Source organism: Salvelinus sp. IW2-2015, linkage group LG18 (genome assembly GCF_002910315.2).
Source record: "Salvelinus sp. IW2-2015 linkage group LG18, ASM291031v2, whole genome shotgun sequence".
Classification (NCBI taxonomy): Eukaryota; Metazoa; Chordata; class Actinopteri; order Salmoniformes; family Salmonidae; genus Salvelinus; species Salvelinus sp. IW2-2015.
In genome coordinates, this window is record NC_036858.1 from 8,796,769 (window position 1) to 8,816,375 (window position 19,607).

At 41.9% G+C, this 19,607-nt stretch overlaps 1 protein-coding gene across 2 annotated transcripts in view; it reads left to right on the plus strand.

Annotated features, from left to right (window-relative positions):
- The window catches only part of LOC111977881 (vesicle transport through interaction with t-SNAREs homolog 1A), a 95,215-nt gene that overhangs the window by 35,737 nt on the left and 39,871 nt on the right, over window positions 1-19,607 (plus strand). For both annotated transcript variants that reach the window (XM_024007646.2, XM_024007647.2), the window contains one exon: window positions 2,730-2,814. In XM_024007646.2, coding sequence (XP_023863414.1) covers window positions 2,730-2,814 — 85 coding nt within the window. The remainder of the gene's footprint in view (window positions 1-2,729; window positions 2,815-19,607) is intronic.

Here is a 19,607-nt window from a genome sequence, read left to right on the forward strand (position 1 = left end):
ATACTAATCACTTGAGTTCTTTGAAGAACGGGGGAGCGAGCTACTCTGTCAGTATCCCCGGCTTCCTTGTGCTCCGAGGCACACAGGCACAGCCATGGTCTAGGTGTATTAGCTTAAGCGTTGCATGTCAATACGTCCCCTCCATCTCCGCTGATCCATAGGGGCTCATTAAGCCGAGCTGGCTTCCTTCTCTCTCCCCACGCGGCGTGCACAGGCACACCGCCATCACACTGCACACCCAACCACCCACCACCTCTTTCTCCCTCTCTCCCTACATCCTTGTCACCCGCTCCCTCTCTCCCACCATCACCCCCCGACCCTCTGTCGCCTCCCTCCCTTTAACTATTGAAAAGTATTTCTGTCAATTTAAATGACATCTGTCCACCAGCGASGAGAAGGTGGGTAGAGAGGGAAAAAAGAAAGTTCAGAGGCAGTTTTTCTTGTTTTCCCCTCACTCTGATTTGTCAAACTTTGAAAAGTGGGATGCCATCTTAATTGTTCTATTTTATTTCCTTCCATATTTTGATAGCWTAGCTAGAGACTCCAGTGCTCCCCTCCCTCCCTTTCTAAACGAATGTAAACCCCTTTCACAGAGAGAGTTACCATTCGTCTGAGTGGTGGATCTGTGGTACTTCTASGGTAGACTTGTTGGGCTCGCGTAACACACCTGGTGTTGGTTTAAAACGTCACACGTGTAGGTTCAGTGAAGGTTTGACCACTGAAAGACTGGAGAATCCCAAGACAAATGACCTTTTATGGAGGTCAAGATGCGTACTTGAGTTCAGGTTACTATTCAAGGTGGTACAACCCTTGACTCTTGACTCTTTCCCTCGTAACTTTATCTGCATGAGATTGTAAGGACTGTTTATAATGTAATAATACGATGGCGTTTAATGTGGTGTTGTGACAATGATGTCACATTTAAAGGGACAGTTCACCCAACTTACCAAATCACATATTGGTTTCCTTGACATGTAAACAGTCTATGGACAAGGCATGACAGCAAGCCGTGCTGTGGTTTAGTTTCCCTGGCACTGTTTTCAAATGCTAACGTTTTAGAATTTCAACGGACCGATATTAGCATTTTTGACGCGTCATTCCCACAGATTTTGAAATGGTCTCAAATTGATTGTGAAGCTCAACAGTCACTTACAGATTATTTTAACATGACGATAGAAATGCTAATATTGGGCCTTTTGACTTTGTGCCACAAGTGCTAAAACGGTAGCATTCGGAAACAGTGCCAGGGAAACTAAACCACAGCACGGCTTGCTGTCATGCCTTGTCCATAGACTGTTTACATGTCAAGGAAACCAATATGTGATTTAGTGAGTTGGGTGAACTGTCCCTTTAATTTCTGAGTCACAAGATGCAGCATGATCTGACCTGGTCTTGGCTTACAAAGAATCGCCAGCAGTGAATGGAAGAACAACCATTTTGATACCTTTCAGAAAAAGAACGGCTTGCTATGGATGTCGCCCATGGAAGTCACAGATATTCTTGATGCCAAATGTGTCGGCCTATAACAACTCCTACWACTATCTAGCTAGATACACAGAACATGGAAATGAAAAATGATCAAATTGCTCACTATGAAACACAAAGTACCTCGGTCGCCCTTTGGAACTTGAATACAGTATATCCTTTCAATGGGCGACCTTGTCATTCGTCGATACCTATGAATAAGTCAACATGCGTGCGAGGCTTGAAATKCTGTTGTTCGATGTATTCTGTGACTGGAACTCATGGTTGTACGGGTTTACCATAGTYTATACTAGGATTGTCTATTATGGTGAATGTCCAATACTGACTGGTGAGAGATYTGCTGTACATGTGCTGATTGCACAGGTATGCCGATTCTGTAAGCTGTGTCGTATCCCGTTGTTCTCAGTGTAGATCAGTGTCCATTTGTTTATGGTGTAAATATGTCACTGCTCAGTGTTTTATAGGATTGCRTAGTACATGCTAGTGTTTCTTTGTGTGTTTTGCTATTTGTTTTAGGGCTTTATGTTGATTCACAAATTATATTATAGGCTGTTACATTTTACTAGTCACTTTTTACTCGATACACTTCCAAATGAATTGGTCATATGGTGTCCTCTGAGGCGTTAAACTGTCTCACCGAACCATGTGCCACACCAGTAGAACTTTCTAGAAAGCAATACATGTCTTATGTTCCATAACCAAATACATTAGGAGAGTAAATGYGTTTGATTTCCACTTTAATGAGGGTTTTCTCCTTAATTCCAAAGCCATCACCTTGACAGTTATTTTTTTTCTTCTTCTTGAAAGCTGCAAATGATAATTTATTGCATCTCAATTAGCTCTTCACCCTCTCTCAACTCTGCCCTCCACGCTAAATGTGAAGTAATGAGTTGCAGAAGACTGAACGAGATGAGGTGGGGGACATCTCAATTATAAAACGAGAAGAACCTTCTGGTGCTTCTCATTTTAATATTGAGTAAGAATAGATACTTTATTGTCCATTTTGAAAACGTCTCAACAGTAACAACTGCCATATACCCAAGGTCGACATGCATGTTGCCAATATTTCACCKTCCACACCTCATGACAATTAATTATTGGCTCTGGCCAGTGCTATTGCTGTTGTAGTCATAGTGTTGGTTTGTGTTTTGTGACCGTGTCGAGATGTTTCTCCGAAACGCTTCCCAGCCCTCTCAATCATTATTTTTCTGTTTTCTCTCTTGTTTTTCTCCCATTTGTTTTAGAGAGCACATCTGTTGGACAACACAGAGAAGCTGGAAAGGTCATCTCGGAGGCTGGACGCAGGCTACCAGATAGCAGTGGAAACCGGTAAGCGTTCTGTTTGGTTGGGAAGGGGGCATTATGAAATTAGAGGTGGTGGTTGGGGGGTGTGTGATTGAGCGACAGCAGATTGTCTCGCTCTTATGCGGGTTGGAGAGAAAGACAACTTTTTTTTTTTTAAACAGCCGCCTTGACGACTGGTGACATTTTCAGGAGCACATCAAAGGTGAGCGAGGGAGACAGAGGTGTACGGGCGACAGAGCGGGCTACGCTGCTCCTTGTTCGGCTCCCGGAAAAGCACACGCTCTTCTACTCGCATGCATCTGTCTGGCTGTGAGTGAGAGGTGTTGTTGTTGCTCTACTGAAAATAAACATCATCAGCGTTTCCTCCGCTAGTTCTTCGTTCAGAGAACCAATCAAAACACAATAAACATCACCAAATAAATCGCCCATCTAGAACAGAAAATCCGGTTTTATCCTCACTATCAAGGTTTGTTTGTATCTTTTATAGAMCGGAAAATGAGACTCATTTGGATTTGAAACCAGGTCTTTTATTTTCTGACRTTATTGAGKCACAGTGTATTCCTTCGAGAGATATCAAAGCTCATTCTTGAAGTTTTAACTGGCTTTCGGTGGCTTCCGCTGGTGTTTTGAAAAGTTTCTTAATTTACACTATAATGGAGGGGTGGCACGTGTGTGTGACATCGACAGATTTAATCATTCAATTCGAGAAAGGGGTGCACAGACCACTGCCKTYTGATGTTCAGTAAGTAGAACTCACAAATTCAGAAATACAATCTGCATTCTCTGCTTAAAAATGTTGTTTCATATGATTCTCCGATGATCTCCGAGACTTATACTATTCCTGTTTTCACCGTGTCGAACTCTGCGGCAGCCCGTATTTTGATTCCATTCAGTCATATCTTTCAGTCSAATGGCTCGTTTTGATGTTTTGTCACGCCCGTTGGTTGGTGTTAAAGAAATGTGCTGTGGTCTAACCGCGTTCTCTACCTCCTGGGTCCCAGTCCTTTCCACAGTAAAGGCTAGCAGCGCGCCCTCTGACCCCTCGTCGCCAGTGGCCATCTCATCCGCTCTGTGTGTGCGGCTAACTGAGAACAATGTCTGTTTATCAATGCCCCTGGTCCCACACACACTGCTCAGATCCACACCAGCAGTGGGGTGTTTGGGGTTTGGTGGGGTATGAGCTTTTGCCCCATTGTATTTAATCCCCTGAYGTCCCCGGCCCTCCGCTCAGATGCACAACCTCAAACAACAAACGGTCAGGGAGGACCAACGCTCAGAACACAACTAGGTAGCAACAGAACAGACACRTTGGGAACTCTGTCAGACTACTAACAACAGAAAAGCTCCAGTATKTCGAGGACCCAGACACACAAAGAATATATGCACTGAGAGCCCAAACATTGACAAGCATCATCCATCCAAGTGGTTTGTGAATTGAAGTGGGCGACTGACCCCTTTTTGTCCAGTTTTCCTGCATCCGGCATCCAGTCACGTTGTGAACCAATCCTGCTTCACCACCCTATGCTGCATATTTACATCAGTGGACAATCACACCACCACAACACATGATCAAATACTGTGGAGCAATTCAGATTCTTTTAAAAATCTTTTTGTGTTTAATTGTTTTTCAGTGGGGAGAATTGTACAAGCACTCAATTCACCTGTTTGGCTGAGTAAATGGCTCATTCAGTTATCTCACTTTAAAACTAAAAGAGAATGATGATAATAATAATAATAATAATAACAAGAGTATGGCTTTTATTAATCAATCTGAAGCATAAATATTTCTATATGTTAAATATGGCGGCAGGTAGCCTATCGGTTAAGAGCRTTGAGCCWGTAACCGAAAGGTCGCTGGTTCGAATCCTGAGCYGACKAAGTGAAAAATCTCTGTCCCCTTGAGCAAGGCACTGTACCCGAATTTCTCCTGTAAGTCGCTCTGGATAAGAGCGTCTGCCAAATGACTAAAATGTCAAAGTAAATTGTTTTAGGATACACTTTGAAATGTTGAATGTAGGGGTGTATTGTCTACAAAGGGTTAAAGAATAATAATTTGTGCGTTGTGTTTGTCCAATCAACAACTCACTCTGATTTGTAAATCGACTTTGTTACCAGAAACCTGAACTCTACTCAAGAGGCTAATAAAACCAMTCTTAGTGAAGAACGGTTAATGAAGCTATTTCACAATAGTTCAAAGTTACCTTCCAAATCCACACAATATATAATTATGCCCCATACAGTACGTACTATAATTGACCAATTCGGAGGAAGAAATATATTTTTTAAGAATGCTTCTCTTTTCTTTCAAAGAGAGAAATCCTGAACAAAGGAAGAGGGAAAGATGGAGCTCCTGCTTGGCATCGATAACATTCCACTTAATGACCACAAATCACAAAAAGCCAGTGTACCATGAGGTCACTTTATAAAAGAAGARGAGGTCCTCTCAGTTTTTCGAGATGGTGAATCTTAACAGAATATAATTTCCCTCTTTCTTTCTCTCTCTCTCTTTCAATTTAAGGGCTCTATTGGCATGGGAAAGATAATTAACAGTTAACATTACACTCACAAAAGTTCCAGAAGAAGAAAGACATTTCAAATGTCATATGATGTGCCAATAGTTAAAGTACGAAAGGGAACATAAATAAACAAAAATATAGGTTGTATTTACAATGGTGTTTCTTCTTCACTGTTTGCCCTTTTCTTGTGGCAACAGGTCACAAATCTTGCTGCTGTGATGGCACACTGTGGTATTTCACCCAATAGATATGGGAGTTTATCAAAATTGGATTTGTTTTCGATTTCTTTGTGGGTCTGTGTAATCTGAGGGAAATAAGTGTCTCTAATATGGTCCTACATTTGGCAGGAGATTAGGAAGTGCAGCTCAGTTTCCACCTTATTTTGTGGGCAGTGTGCACATAGCCTGTCTTCTCTTGAGAGCCAGGTCTGCCTACGACGGCCTTTCTCAATAGTAAGGCTATGCTCACTGAGTCTGTACATAGTCAAAGCTTTCCTTAAGTTTGGGTCAGTCACAGTGGTCAGGTAGCCAGTGTGTACTCTCTGTTTAGGGCCAGATAACACAAAAAAACACAGCAAACTAGAATGTTAATTCTTTCCTATGTGTCAAGTAATTATCTTTTAGTTTTCTCATGATTTGGTTGGGTCTAATTGTGTTGGTCTGTGGGGTGTATTTGTGTTTGTGAACAGAGCCCCAGGATCAGCTTGCTTAGGAGGCTCTTCTCCAGGTTCATCTCTCTGTAGGTGATGGCTTTGTTATGGAAGGTTTGGGAGTTGSTTCCTTTTAGGTGGTTGTAAAATTTGACGTCTCTTTTCTGGATTTTGATAATCAGCGGGAATCGGCCTTATTCTGCATTATTTGGTGTTTTACATTGTACACTGAGGATATTTTTGTGTTTGTCCCATTTTGTGAATTATTGGTTGGTGGAYGGATCCCAGACCTCACAACCATAAAGGGAAATGGGTTCTATAACTGATTCAAGTATTTTTAGCCAGATCCTAATTATGTCGAATTTGATGTTCCTTTTGATGGCGTAGAAGGCCCTTCTTGCCTTGTCTCACACATTATTCACAGCTTTGTGGAAGTTACCTGTGGCGCTGATGTTTAGGCCGAGGTATGTATAGTTTTGTGTGTGCTCTAGGGCAACAGTGTCTAGATGAAATGTGTATTTGTGGTCCTGGAAACTGGACCTTTTTTGAGACTTTACTGAGATTTACTGTCAGGTCCCAGGTCTGACAGAATCTGTGCCGAAGATCTAGGTGCTGCTGTAGGCCCTCCTTGGTTCGGGACAGAATCACCAAATCATCAACGAACAGTAGACATTTGACTTCAGATTCTAGTAGGGTGAGGCCGGGTGCTGCAGTCTGTTCTAGTGTCCTCGCCAATTTGTTGATATATATGTTGAAGAGGGTGGGGCTTAAGCTGCATCCCTGTCTTACCCCATGGCCCTGTGGAAAGAAGTCTCTCGCTCTTTGAGATGGTAAATCTTCACAGAATATAATTTTAGAATTTTTATATCAGTTTTCTTCTGTCGCTCTTTCTCTCTCTCTCTCTCTCTTTCTCTCTCTCTTTCTCGCTCTCTCTCTCTTTCTTTCTTTCTTTCTTTCTCTCTCTCTTTCTCTCTTTCTTTCTCTCTTTCTCTCTCTCTCGTCTCTCTTCTCTCTCTCGTTCTCTCTCTTTCTTCTCTTTCTTTTCTTTCTCTCATATTAGCAAAGCGCAGGCTTGCCAGGAGCATGAAGGCCTTTGAGGATATTGAGAGGCTCTGTGGAATGCCGGGGTATTTATCACACGCACCCTTAGAACCAGCCTCTGTTGTCTCATAAATAAAGTATAGAACTTCATTAGAGGAGGCGCTGACTTAGAGGGCACGAATGAACATCAGACACGAGGGCTAGCCTGTAAAGTACAGGAGGAGGCATGTAGTTAGCCATTTAACAGCATTTGCATCAGGGGTGTCTGCAAGCCCTCAATGGGAGGAGGCCAGACTGACTCCAAATCATAGAGGTGTCAGATTCTGATTTGACTTTGTGAAGCTGTGAGAGGGGTCTGATTGGGCATGTTTAGAGATCGATGGCATGTCAGATGAAACATTTAATATGTACTGACGAGTTTGCTCCCCTTGATTAGGATCAGTTGGAGAGGTAAAGGGTAGAGTTTGTGTTTACTGAGGGGCGATTAAGACAGTATACTGGCTTCGTTTGAAGGACAAACACATGTACATATCATATACACTACACGTGCATATTCAATTGATAATTGACCTAATAAAGAATCTGGGAAGATAATTTGAGAAATGAAAGAAGGATACCGTTAGACTTTTTTGAACTTTCGATCTCCTGGGAGTGTTCTGTAATCCTGCACCTGTGTACATTTGTTGGATGGAACACTTTTGTTTTGAAGTAATGTAATTTACATTTCCCCCAAAATTCTACTAACCCTGAGTGATCTCTRGTCATTGTGCTAACGCTAGTTTGCATTCCCTCCAGAAACGACCTTAATTCAAACTGCAAGCAGAGACAGAGAATCAGTACATTTGACTCTGGGTATGTAGAAGGGGAAAAAAATGGTATTGCCAAAATCTCAAACTATCCCTTTAACCCAATCAGTCCCACCGTAACGCTGGCGCATTTGTTTGGGCTTCTAACCCTTTTTAAACAGTRTGTTTGCGCTACAGACTTGTGGGTTGTACTATTTGATTTGTCTAGTTCTTCTGCATCYGTAGATGCCAACTGTTTGTCTGTGTTATTAACGGAGGCTGAGCTGGAGCGGTGTTTGTGAGATAAGGGTGGGTCTTGAAGGAGCCCGGGGCTGGGTCGTTTTATAGAAATGTATGTAGTCCAAATGGTTTGAGSTACTAACTATTAAAAGCTGAGACTCTCACGAACACATGTTTTGTTCAATTTTTTTAATATTTGTAATACATTTTTTTTTAACCTTTTTATTTAACTAGGCAAGTCAGTTAAGAGCAAGTTCTTATTTACAATGATGGCCAAACCCGGACGACGCTGGGCCAGTTGTGCGCCGCCCTATGGGACTCCCAATCACGGCCGGTTGTGATACAGCCTGGAATCGAACCAGGGTGTCTGTAGTGATTCCTCTAGCACTGAGATGCAGTGCCTTAGACCGCTGTGACGCTCACAAGCAACATGGGAGTCCTTAGAAGGTAAGGGGTTCTTCTACATAGAAGATTATTGGAAATCCAAGGACATAGTGTCTATAATACTGTAAAAAGCTCACTTAGTTGCTGTCCAATACTCCACACAATTGTCACTGGATATTGATTTCCCACTGAGCAAACAATTTCTGTACTTACAGCATTCATATAAATTCATTTTTATCAGGTTTTTGCTTTGGTGGACCTTTATTTTTTTATTGACATTTGTAAATAAAACTGACAGGGTTAGGGAGCCACTTTTGGACATAACAGAGAATAAACAGAGGGCTCTAATCTTGGCTCTTTTCCTCTTTAAAGCTCAGCAGTCAAACAAACAACAACGTCGTCAAAAAAGACATCTCTGCATTTTCAAGGGGCCAGCGATGAGGCCAAGATAGCTCCTCAGCTCATGGCCCCGGTGATGRGGCCCCAGATCGATGGGGGAAAATGAAAACAGACCATTAGGGATTGATTTCAGCCCTGTTTAGATAAGCTGAGAGGGTCGGGGCCTGACCCCTGGGGGCCCCTCGGTAGCCAAAGTTCACGCTGTGCCAGGTAGAGAACAGCACTGCAGGCCATCCATTTTATTAGCACAGAGATAAGCTGATTAGACCTTGTCAATCAAAGGTGCCAATGACTCAATCGACAGCCCTTTCTTCCCCTCCCTCCCACCCTCTCTTTTTTTGTGATAAATCATTGAAGCGACCAACAATGTGGTAGGCAGATATCATGGGCTAAGCTTAAGCAGCCCTGCCGTTGTCACCAAGGCAGACGCGCAAGGACCCTGTGATAAGGTGACGACTATATTAGAGTACGTCAATTTGTTTTTAGGGCGGTTTTGATACCCAACTGCAGCGGTATTAAAAGCGAGGGAGGGAGAGAGCGTCGTCATCGAACACGGCTCTAAGCGTCAGAGCACGGGGTGTCAGGACACGGAGAAATAAATAGATGATCGGATGAAAAAAGAAATRTGTTTTGTGAACCTAAACTCCTCGGCTACCGTTTGAAGCAGAGCATGGCTTTGAGCCTTGCTGTGAGTCCATGGATGCTGGAGTGCCCCAGAACATGGCACACGCTTGTCCCCGGCTCACACTCCATCTCTTCCTTTCCATCTTAGTCTTTCTATTTTCACTCTTAATTTCTCCCCGCTYTGTCTTCAGATCAGAATTCATCGTTCTTTTGGTGTTTAGCCACCAAAGTGATGCTTGCGCTTCAAATCCTTGTGGCTAAGCATCTAGTAAATGACATAACAAGCTATATTTAGCAATACCTAGAAGTATTTTTAGGATTTGGCTTTTAATAAAGATTTTTTTCTTGTTTTCTTCTCATGATTCGAAACACATTTATAGCCCATGTTGACTGGTTTTYGTGCTATTAGGTAACAGAAGACAAAATAAAAAATACAAACCTGACATCTGTCAATGTCATTTAGCATCATTATTATCAACATTATATCTAGCTCTTGGGCAAATGAAACAAAGAAAAATAAATCTACTGGTAACTGGCCAAAATAGATGTTCCATTTTTTACTTCATAAGGAACAAAAGTATATAATGTATTAGTTAGTCACAAAATATGTTGTTATAGTTTGAATAACTTAATTTGTATAATTGTTGTTTACGTGGTCCTCTTTGTCTCTTTGTCAGTTAGTTGTTGTATTTACCCAAATATTTGCTCTTAATTAATTTTGTATCATATCCAAAATACAGAAATATAAGTTTATGCAAGAAGCAGTTCATTTATAAATTGATTAATGCAATGTATTTACATAATTTACAAAGACATTGTGAAGATCCCTTTCTTAGGAATGTTGGTTCTTTGTACACTTCTGCTTCAGTTGATTCACTCTGTGGCAGAGTGTAATTGAATATTTCAGTATGTTCTTATTCATTTGTCTTTTATAAGGACAGTTTGCTAAAGTGGATTTCCTGAAGGTATAGCATATTAAATAACTTCAGTTTTTTTGTAGTCTGATAAAATCTGAATGCTGTGTTGTTTCAAAAAGAATAGGAAGTTATTTGATAATGGTTTGATTCATGGCCCTGAGAGCTGGGACTTAAATATTTCACAGCTTGAGTTTGCAGTTATGCACGAAGGAGGCCTTTTTATKAAATATATTTTCGTGGGAAATGTATGTCTTTTGTATCAAGGAAGTAAGAAATATACACACATATAGCCCAAAACTGTATTTCCAACATATACGCCTTAACGTATAGCCTAACATTTTGCTTTCACTAAATCTACCCACGGGCGAGCTGTTTATCGGTAAACCCCCCGGCGGATGAAAGGCCTCGTAATAATGATTTTTTCTCTCCTAATCGGGCCTTGTCAGCGAGGCGTCTTATCATGAAGAGGAAAATGACACCGATCCTATCGAAGAGCCCGAGTCCGGGTTTGCGGCGTGTGCCCCCCCCCCCCGGCTGCGGCCTTGCCATATCTAGCGCCGCCACAAACGGCGGGCGCCGCTTTTTTCATGTGGACTTCAAAAACGTCGCGAGTCATTAAAATTTGCACCCGCGTTTGGCTGCCGGGATCAGCCACTCCAGAGAGAAAATGCGATGTGGGAAGAGGAGACTCGCTAAATGTGCTAATTCCATCCTCACATGTTTACGGCTTAATTTTAATCGGTTTGAGGGGGGAAACTATTGGGGGGGGGCTATGAGAAAGCTTCACATTGCAATAAATTGCCATTATCTTGGACACCCTAGGACTCAGCTGTTCCATGGATTTAGGGGTCTACTGGCAACAGTGTTTATTGTGGCACACAAAAAAAGTGTTTACGCTTGAACTGTGCTAGCTAAGGCGCAATCGCTGGCTTCAGCCTGCACAGACAAAGGCCCCGACCTGACACAATGGCCAGCCTGCATACAGACCCCTCAATGCAAGAGCTCAACCAACAGACTCGAGAGAGTGTGTGGGGTTCATCTGCGCATTCGCTCGTCTGTCTGTGAGTCCGCAGGTGTTTGTCGCAAGAATCCGACTTGCRATGTTAGCTCAAGTTAAGTGGACTCATTTGGTGGCGGCCGTATCAGAATGAAGCTCGTGAGATGTTTGTGAGAAATAAAAGTGACCAGTTGCGATAGATAGTCCACAGAAATGTGAAGAGAATACTTTCTGCTTCAGTTAGAGTTCCATTAGCACTGCTAGCATAGCATCCTGTTAGCAGCCGGTTTTGTCTGCACAGTGGACGCTAAGAGCTAACGGGGATCAACGGTGTTAGGAGAAAGCGGTGGATCTGCAGTAATCAGACCTTAAGTAGAATGATTAGCTTCAACAAAGAGCAGGCTTTCTCTCAGCATAACTAGTCTTGACGTAATTATTAGCCGAGAAAGCTCAGACTGGAAGGAAGGACAGACCTCTGAGCATTTTCTGCTTCGTTCGCGGCGTTGCAATAGTACAGAAGGCAACATTACAAGATTAATAATGAAGCCCATTGGAAGGTCAACAAATCATCCATTGGATTGAAATGTCTTAAATTATGTAAACATGAATACCACAATGTTTAAAGACACATTTTGATCAATGTTTAAATTAACAATGCACATTTCTGTTACTTTTGAATAGTTCCATTACAAGTTATAAAAGTATGAAAACTGTTTTCATATTTTTTTCTCCAGAAAATGTGATTCCTAATACAGCAATGTTTTTCATTATTACATTGATATTAATGATACATAAGGCCACTTAAACAAACAAAAATGATTTGATGAAAAAAAATCAACCGTGCTGATAATTCACCTTACGATTAATTATTGTTAGTAAACATGTTAGATATGGTAGTAATTGTTAGTAAACATGTTAGATATATATTGTAGTAATTGTTAGTAAACATGTTAGTTATATTGTAGTAATTGTTAGTAAACATGTTAGTTATATTGTAGTAATTGTTAGTAAACATGTTAGATATATATATATAGTGGTAATTGTTAGTAAACATGCTAGATATAGTAGTAATTGTTAGTAAACATGTTAGATATGTAGTAGTAATTGTTAGTAAACATGTTAGATACATATATAGTGGTAATTGTTAGTAAACATGCTAGATATAGTAGTAATTGTTAGTAAACATGTTAGATATATCGTTGTAATTGTTAGTAAACATGTTAGATATGTAGTAGTAATTGCTTATAATGAAGCCTTATCTCAAAGTATCAGCAAAGCACATTTAAAATGGTAGAACTCCTATGTCAGCTTATTTGCTGCTATTTTGAGGTTACAACCACTATAAAGACACCTCCCTGTACGCACAACAGAAAGTGCAACGCTGACCTCTGAGTGATACGGAGAGAGAGAGAGAAGGGGAGAGAGAGAGAAGGGGAGAGAGAGAGAAGGGGAGAGAGAGAGAAGGGGAGAGAGAGAGAAGGGGAGAGAGAGAGAGAAAGGGAGAGAAAGTGAGAGGGCTCAGAAAACAACTGGGATGAGCAGGGTTGCGTTTTAAAGAAAGTCTTTCAGAAGGAAATGGGAGACAAAAGTGAGGACTCRGGGCCCCCATGGGCGCTTTAAAGACTTGCTACATCTGACGTGCTAAAATATTAAAAAAGAGACGTGGGGGGAGAGAAATGAAGTAAAGGAGAGTCAGAGCGGGAGAAGTGTGCCACCTCGTCACCCGGGACCCGGATCAGAAATATTAGTCCTGTGATGCCAGTGACACATTGATGACAGACAGTAGATTGATGCTAGTCAAAACAGTGGAAAAGAGAAAAATGTATAATTACGCATGGGGGGGGGGGGGGGTTGGTGAGAGTTTTTGGGAGTAAGAGATGGGGTAAGGACAGAGAGATGCAGTGCGATCAGCATATTGATACGTGTCGTTGTGTACACCAGTGGATGTAGGTCAGTGGAGAGCATCATAGCTCTGTGATGGGGAACCAAAACACTTCACTTTAGTCTAGCAGTTTTCATGTGTGTTTGTTGCATGTGAAGGCTAGTAAGTAGTCATGTGTTCTTGGTGGCTGGGTGTTAGAGCAGAGACCAGGGCTATATTATGTTATTAACCCCTCTCCATATATTTATATATATATATATATATATCACACACACATACTTTACACACGCTAACCCTCAGAAGCACATTATTAGGCGTGTCCGTCTGTCCCCTCTGTTTGCTCTCTCCTGGTCGCCCTGAGGAGCGGCTCCCCACGCGTCCTCCCTCGGCCCCCCAGAGGAGCGGCTCCCCACGCTTCCCCCCTCGGCCCCTCAAAAGAGTTTCCTCCTCGGCAGCCCCGTGCCCACGGACAGGACGCCCGCGCGTTTAGCACGCCCGGGGAACATGAAACGGCCCGACCCGGGATGTCAGCTGGTCGTCCCATCTGCCAGTCAGTAGGAGAGCAAGGCTTTTGTCTGGGGGGGGAATGGAGATGAGTAGAGCGGGGGGGTGGGGGGGTGTTGACCACAGCCACCACAACCGTGTGTTTAGTTGAGATGGGGATAGTGAAATGAGAGCAGAGGGCTGGACACTAGACTCGCAATATATGAATAGTGAGTTGTTGTTTTTTTTTTGCGTCAAATTCTTGTGTTGGAATAGGATTACATTGTCTTTRTGGCTGTATGTTTCTGGCCCTATACTGTATGAAGAACAGTAGAATGTCAGCTGCTGTAGTTGTGATCAACACACCAACAAATGTGTTCCAGTTTGGGCCCTTAGTTCTTTGTCATATGTGCATACCATAAACAACACTTTCTGGGGGACGCAGATGTGTGGAAAAGATCATCCTACAGAATACAGTAACTTAATTGGTCTCAATCCAAATATGACTTTGCCTTTTTATGTAAATCACAGTTGGAACTCTAGTCTGATATGAATTTTAAGTTGCAGAACTTCGCTCTGTTCCTTTCTTCCTCCCGTTAAAGAACATAACCTTGGCAGTGCAAACAGTTTGACTCTCCCATAGTAATGAACCTGCCTCGTGTGAGTGGATGGATGGCTGGCTYTGCATAGGGAGATTTTCATGTTTGCATTCTGCTGTACGGCAGATAGGCCGCGCCCTTGAGCCACCGTATGAGGTACTGTAAGCCCGGGTGATTCTCCCTCTGCAGAAGGTGACTACAGGACCTACACACACACACACACACACGGACACAGTTGAAAGTATTTGGACCGAAAAGAGTTCCTGAAAAGAAGCAAGAGGCAACTCGCAAGCACTGGCCATKTATTTATCACAGAGTTTTTGTTTTGTTGTCGTGCCTTCTGAGAATATCAGTGTGTTTTTTCTTTTTTCTGTTTGCCCTCAGTTAAATTCCCAGATTTTTTYCCCCCCAGTGTGTTATCAGTCTTGTTCTGTCATTATTTCTTGTCAAATCAGTATATCACAGAGAAAGAATGAACAATGAAGTCTGTACTCACATTTGTCAGTCATCCAACGTAATCCCTGGTAGGGCTGCTGAACTGTATTCAAACACCTTCACCTGTTAGGAGAGCTCTGGGAAGCTCTATGTAAGGAATATACTGCCAGGGTTGGGGTCAATTCCATTTCAATTCCAGTCAATTCAGAAAGTAAACCAAATTCCAATTCAACATTTTCCTAATTGAAGATAATTGGTACTTCTGTGTACTTCCTGAATTGAAATGGAATTGACCCCATTTACCTACATCACAGTATTCCTTTAAGTGCACAATTTGTTTTTGTTTTAAAAATATATTTTCAATTATTCAACAACAGAACAGAATACAACACAGCAAGAGTAAGTACTACGATAAAAGGTACATCAACCCTTCCCACCCCCCAAAATAAATTAAAACAAAATACAAATAATAAATGAGTTTAAATTAGAATAGTAATAATACTAATGACTAAATAAGGCAAATGACAAGAGATACCAGCATATACACAAAGCAATAGAATTACAGAGAGACAGTAGCTACATCAATCTACATGGATCTACAAGATCACATCCACCAACCTCAATGGACGTGTTTCCATATAGACCAAGGAAGGGTTGCCATATTTTCACAAAGTGGTCRAATTTATTTCTTAAAGCATAGGTAAACTTCTCGAAGGACACAAATATCCCAAACAATACCCCTGATTTCCCAAAACAATAGCAGTTTTATATTGCTTAACGTTAAGAAATGTGATGTGCAGGATGATGGCAGTTGAGCATGGTTGTTTATATGGCAGTTGAGCATGGTTGTTTATATGGCGGTTGAGCCAGGTTGTTTATATGGCAGTTGAACAAGGTTGTTTATATGGCAGTTGAGCCAGGTTGTTTATATGGCAGTTGAACAAGGTTGTTTATATGGCAGTTGAACAATGTTGTTTATATGGCAGTTGAACAAGGTTGTTTATATGGCAGTTGAGCAAGGTTGTTTATATGGCAGTTGAGCCAGGTTGTTTAATGGCAGTTGAACAAGGTTGTTTATATGGCAGTTGAAACAAGGTGTTTTTATATGGCAGTTGAACAAGGTTGTTTATATGGCAGTTGAGCCAGGTTGTTTATATGGCAGTTGAGCAAGGTTGTTTAATAATGGCAGTTGAGCAAGGTTGTTTATATGGCAGTTGAGCAGGGTTGTTTATATGGCAGTTGAACAAGGTTGTTTATATGGCAGTTGAACAAGGTTGTTTATATGGCAGTTGAATTTTACTGGCATGAACAGGTTGTTTATATGGCAGTTGAGCAAGGTTGTTTATATGGCAGTTGAGCAAGGTTGTTTATATGGCAGTTGAACAAGGTTGTTTATATGGCAGTTGAGCCAGGTTGTTTATATGGCAGTTGGGCAAGGTTGTTTATATGGCAGTTTCTAGCACAGAGGTTGAAGCATTTCTTGCTCTCGTTCTCTAGCAACCAAACATTTTTATTTTATTAACACGCCAGACAATATCAGAATATCATTTTGTCCTAAATGCATCTAATTGTTTTTAGGCATTTATGCAACACAATTCAAGAATACAAAAACAAGACCATGCCAGTCAATGTTAATACAATTAGCTGATTCATACCATTTTCCCTGACCTCTCCCCTCATTAATAGTTTTGGGGAAACATATTCGCTCAATTTGAAAACACTTTTGAAAGGCTCCACTTGGTAGAACTGCAGGTTGACTTGGATTGTTGTCCTTGTGCTTTTTTCTGATTATTTTCATGRAAATCATTTTAATACAAAAGAGCCCTTAACCTTTGTTTTCAGACAGACATCCCAGACATATTAATTTCCCAGAACTTGTTGTCATTGTGCAGGGCTAGTATTGACTATTTTTCTGTTTGCGGATCATAGCATTGAACTCATATCGCTAATAGGAATTAGTTCATTAAGAAAATGTTTGTCTGGAAAAAGCTATGTTTATTTTTTGTATATATTTTTATTTGTTAATTTATTTTGTATGTTTAAAACATTTTTTAACCCTTTTTCTCCCCAATTTCGATGTATCCAATTGGTAGTTACAGTCTTGCCTCATCGCTGCAAATTCCCGTACGGACTCGGGAGAGGCGAAGGTTGAGAGCCATGCGTCCTCCGAAACCAAACCGCACTGCTTCTTTAACACAATGCCCACTTAACCCGGAAGCCAGCTGCACCAATGTGTCGGAGGAAACACCGTACACCTGGCGACCGTGTCAGCGTGCATGCGCCCAGCCCGCCACAGGAGTCGCTAGTGCGCGATGGGACAAGGACATCCCTGCTGGCCAAGCTCTCCCCTAACCCGGACRAMGCCTTGGCCAATTGTGCGCCCCCCCCCATGGGTCTCCCGGTCGCGGCCTGCAGTGACAGAGCCTGGACTCGAACCCAGAATCTCTAGTGGCACAGCTAGCACTGCTTAGACCTCTGCACCACTTGGGAGACCACTATGTTTTTTAACCATAAAACTCTCAGGAGATTTTGACAAGGTCAGTTGAGTCATTAGTAAGACTAACAAAGGTTGCAAGTTGAAATTTCCTGTAGTGTTAACATTATATAGGCATCTTTCAGTCATTGGTCATCGTTGACATTCAGAGCGTGGTAGTRTGCGTGGCCTACGGTGCTGTCTCTAAAATAGTTTCAAGACCGTCTTGGCCGCAGAGACAAAATGTTTGTTTTTAAAGCTAATTTCCTGCAATGCTACACATTTTGTCATTGGGCTGAGAGAGTGAACTGCAGTTTTAAAGCTAACTTCCTGCAATTCTACACATTTTGCCATGTGTCTGAGAGAATTTTCAGTTAAAGCTAATTTCCTGTAATTATACACATTTTATCATTGGGCTGAGATAAAGAATTGAAGTTTTAAAGCTAATTTACTTCAATTCTACACATTTTCTCTTGGTGCTTAGAGAACATTTGCMGTTTTAAAGCTAATTTCCTGCAATTYTATATTACAAATTCATGGGGCTGAGAGACAGAATTGCAKTTTTAAAGCAAATTTCMTGCAATTCTACAMATTTTTTCATGGCTTATGCTGTGTTATGCTTTCTCAGTKACTCGAGCATTATAACAAAGTCGATGAGGGCCCCATAGATTCTCCCTGCCTGTCTAGTTTTTAAATTTGGTGGTTGTTAGTTCTCGAAGATGATCTTATTTAACAATATGCAGCTCCATTATATTTTCTACATACTTTCTATCTGGTTTTAGTCGTTTACACTGAAAAAACATGTCTTTTTTTAATCATGTTTTGGGGAGTGGCGTCCCGCCGCTGCTAAATAAATATAGGAGAAGCACTGAGCTTGCTGTGTAGACTGACTGAAAGAAAGGTGGAATGCTAATTGTAACAGCTTACTTAAGGCATACTGTAATCGTTAGTGTTTCTGAATTCAGTCATGTGGAGGCGGGAGATGTGTGTTTGTCTTCTTTACAATAATTAGATTCCAGGATCCCTTCTTTCATGCAGTGGTAAGCTCTTTTGCTAAACACACACACACACACACACACACACACACACACACAATGGGACAGGTTTTGATTAAGATGCTAGACATATGGAGATGCTGTGTGTTGTTCTGGTGGTGTTTTGAACGCATGTCTGCTCCCCAGTCTCGACAGGTTCACCCTCCTCTCCAGGGGAAGCCTTCACTTGTAATTTACACGGTGACATTGTGAAATGGCGACGACAACAATGGATTCACCATCATACCTTTAACAATATAGATGCAGGTAACTGAACATGCTGAGATATAGGAACTTGATCTGTGATATACAGTACATTTGATCGCGGTCAGCATTTTCTTCCAGTGTTCCCCCCCACCCCCCATCCCCACTGGAGCCGTTGAGTCTCCTGGTGATATTGTCGTGATTTTATTCCATGTCAATTATAGGTTATTCTCTACCCCATTTTGTAGAAGAAGAAGAAAATAACATGTTAGTCTTGGTTGCAGGGTAAGGAAATGGCATAATTGACYTTGATGGTATCAATTTGACTTCCTCAAACTTCGCCAATGGAAGTTCAATTGGAGTTCAGAGGTCCTCAGTAGGTGTGGACACTCATTTAGGACATTTTTATATAAACATGCTTATATAAAGACTTCAACTTTCTTGTTTTGCCTTTGTATGTTAGTTAGCCAGAACCACTGAAATCTGCTGAGACCCAAGTGCTCAATTTACTTGGTCAGTTGGGAGGCCATGTGTGTCTGTATCCACATCGGGAAATGGCAACACTGCAGCCTCTGCCTCTCCCATCTGCCACTGCCAGCTTGTTTTAAACTGATTTAAAATGTCAGCATAAAACCCAAATCAGAAGGTGCCAGTGCAACCTGTTGGAAGTTGGCCTGTTACAAGCCAATGCAATATTTCGATCTGCTTAGCATCCACATTTCACACACAGTCAAGCCAAGTAGGAAGTCTGTTGACCCGCGTTGTACACAGAAGAACCCAAAGCCGTTCTGCAACTTCATTAGTCTATGGCAGTTTATGTACTGTAGAGAGGTCCTGCGATACACTGCAGGTTTGGTAGAATTCAGTGCATATGTGCATCCCCTGTAACATCCCTGTAAACACTCAAATGGGCAACATTCCCTGGCTAATGCCAATTAGGAAGATGTAGAGTGGCCGGGCCATGTGTCATGGGCCACCTGGATTTATTTGGGCCAAACAAGAGAGCTGTGTCTGTCTGGAGCCCTAGTCTCCTGTCCACATGGGGCTGCAGAGCGACCGACAGAAGGTGCCTCCTCAGAACTCGCACCTGAGCTCAGCTCGCTCCCAGCCTGGGACTGGCCTAACCTTTCCCTCCTTCCTTCCTTCTTTCCCTCC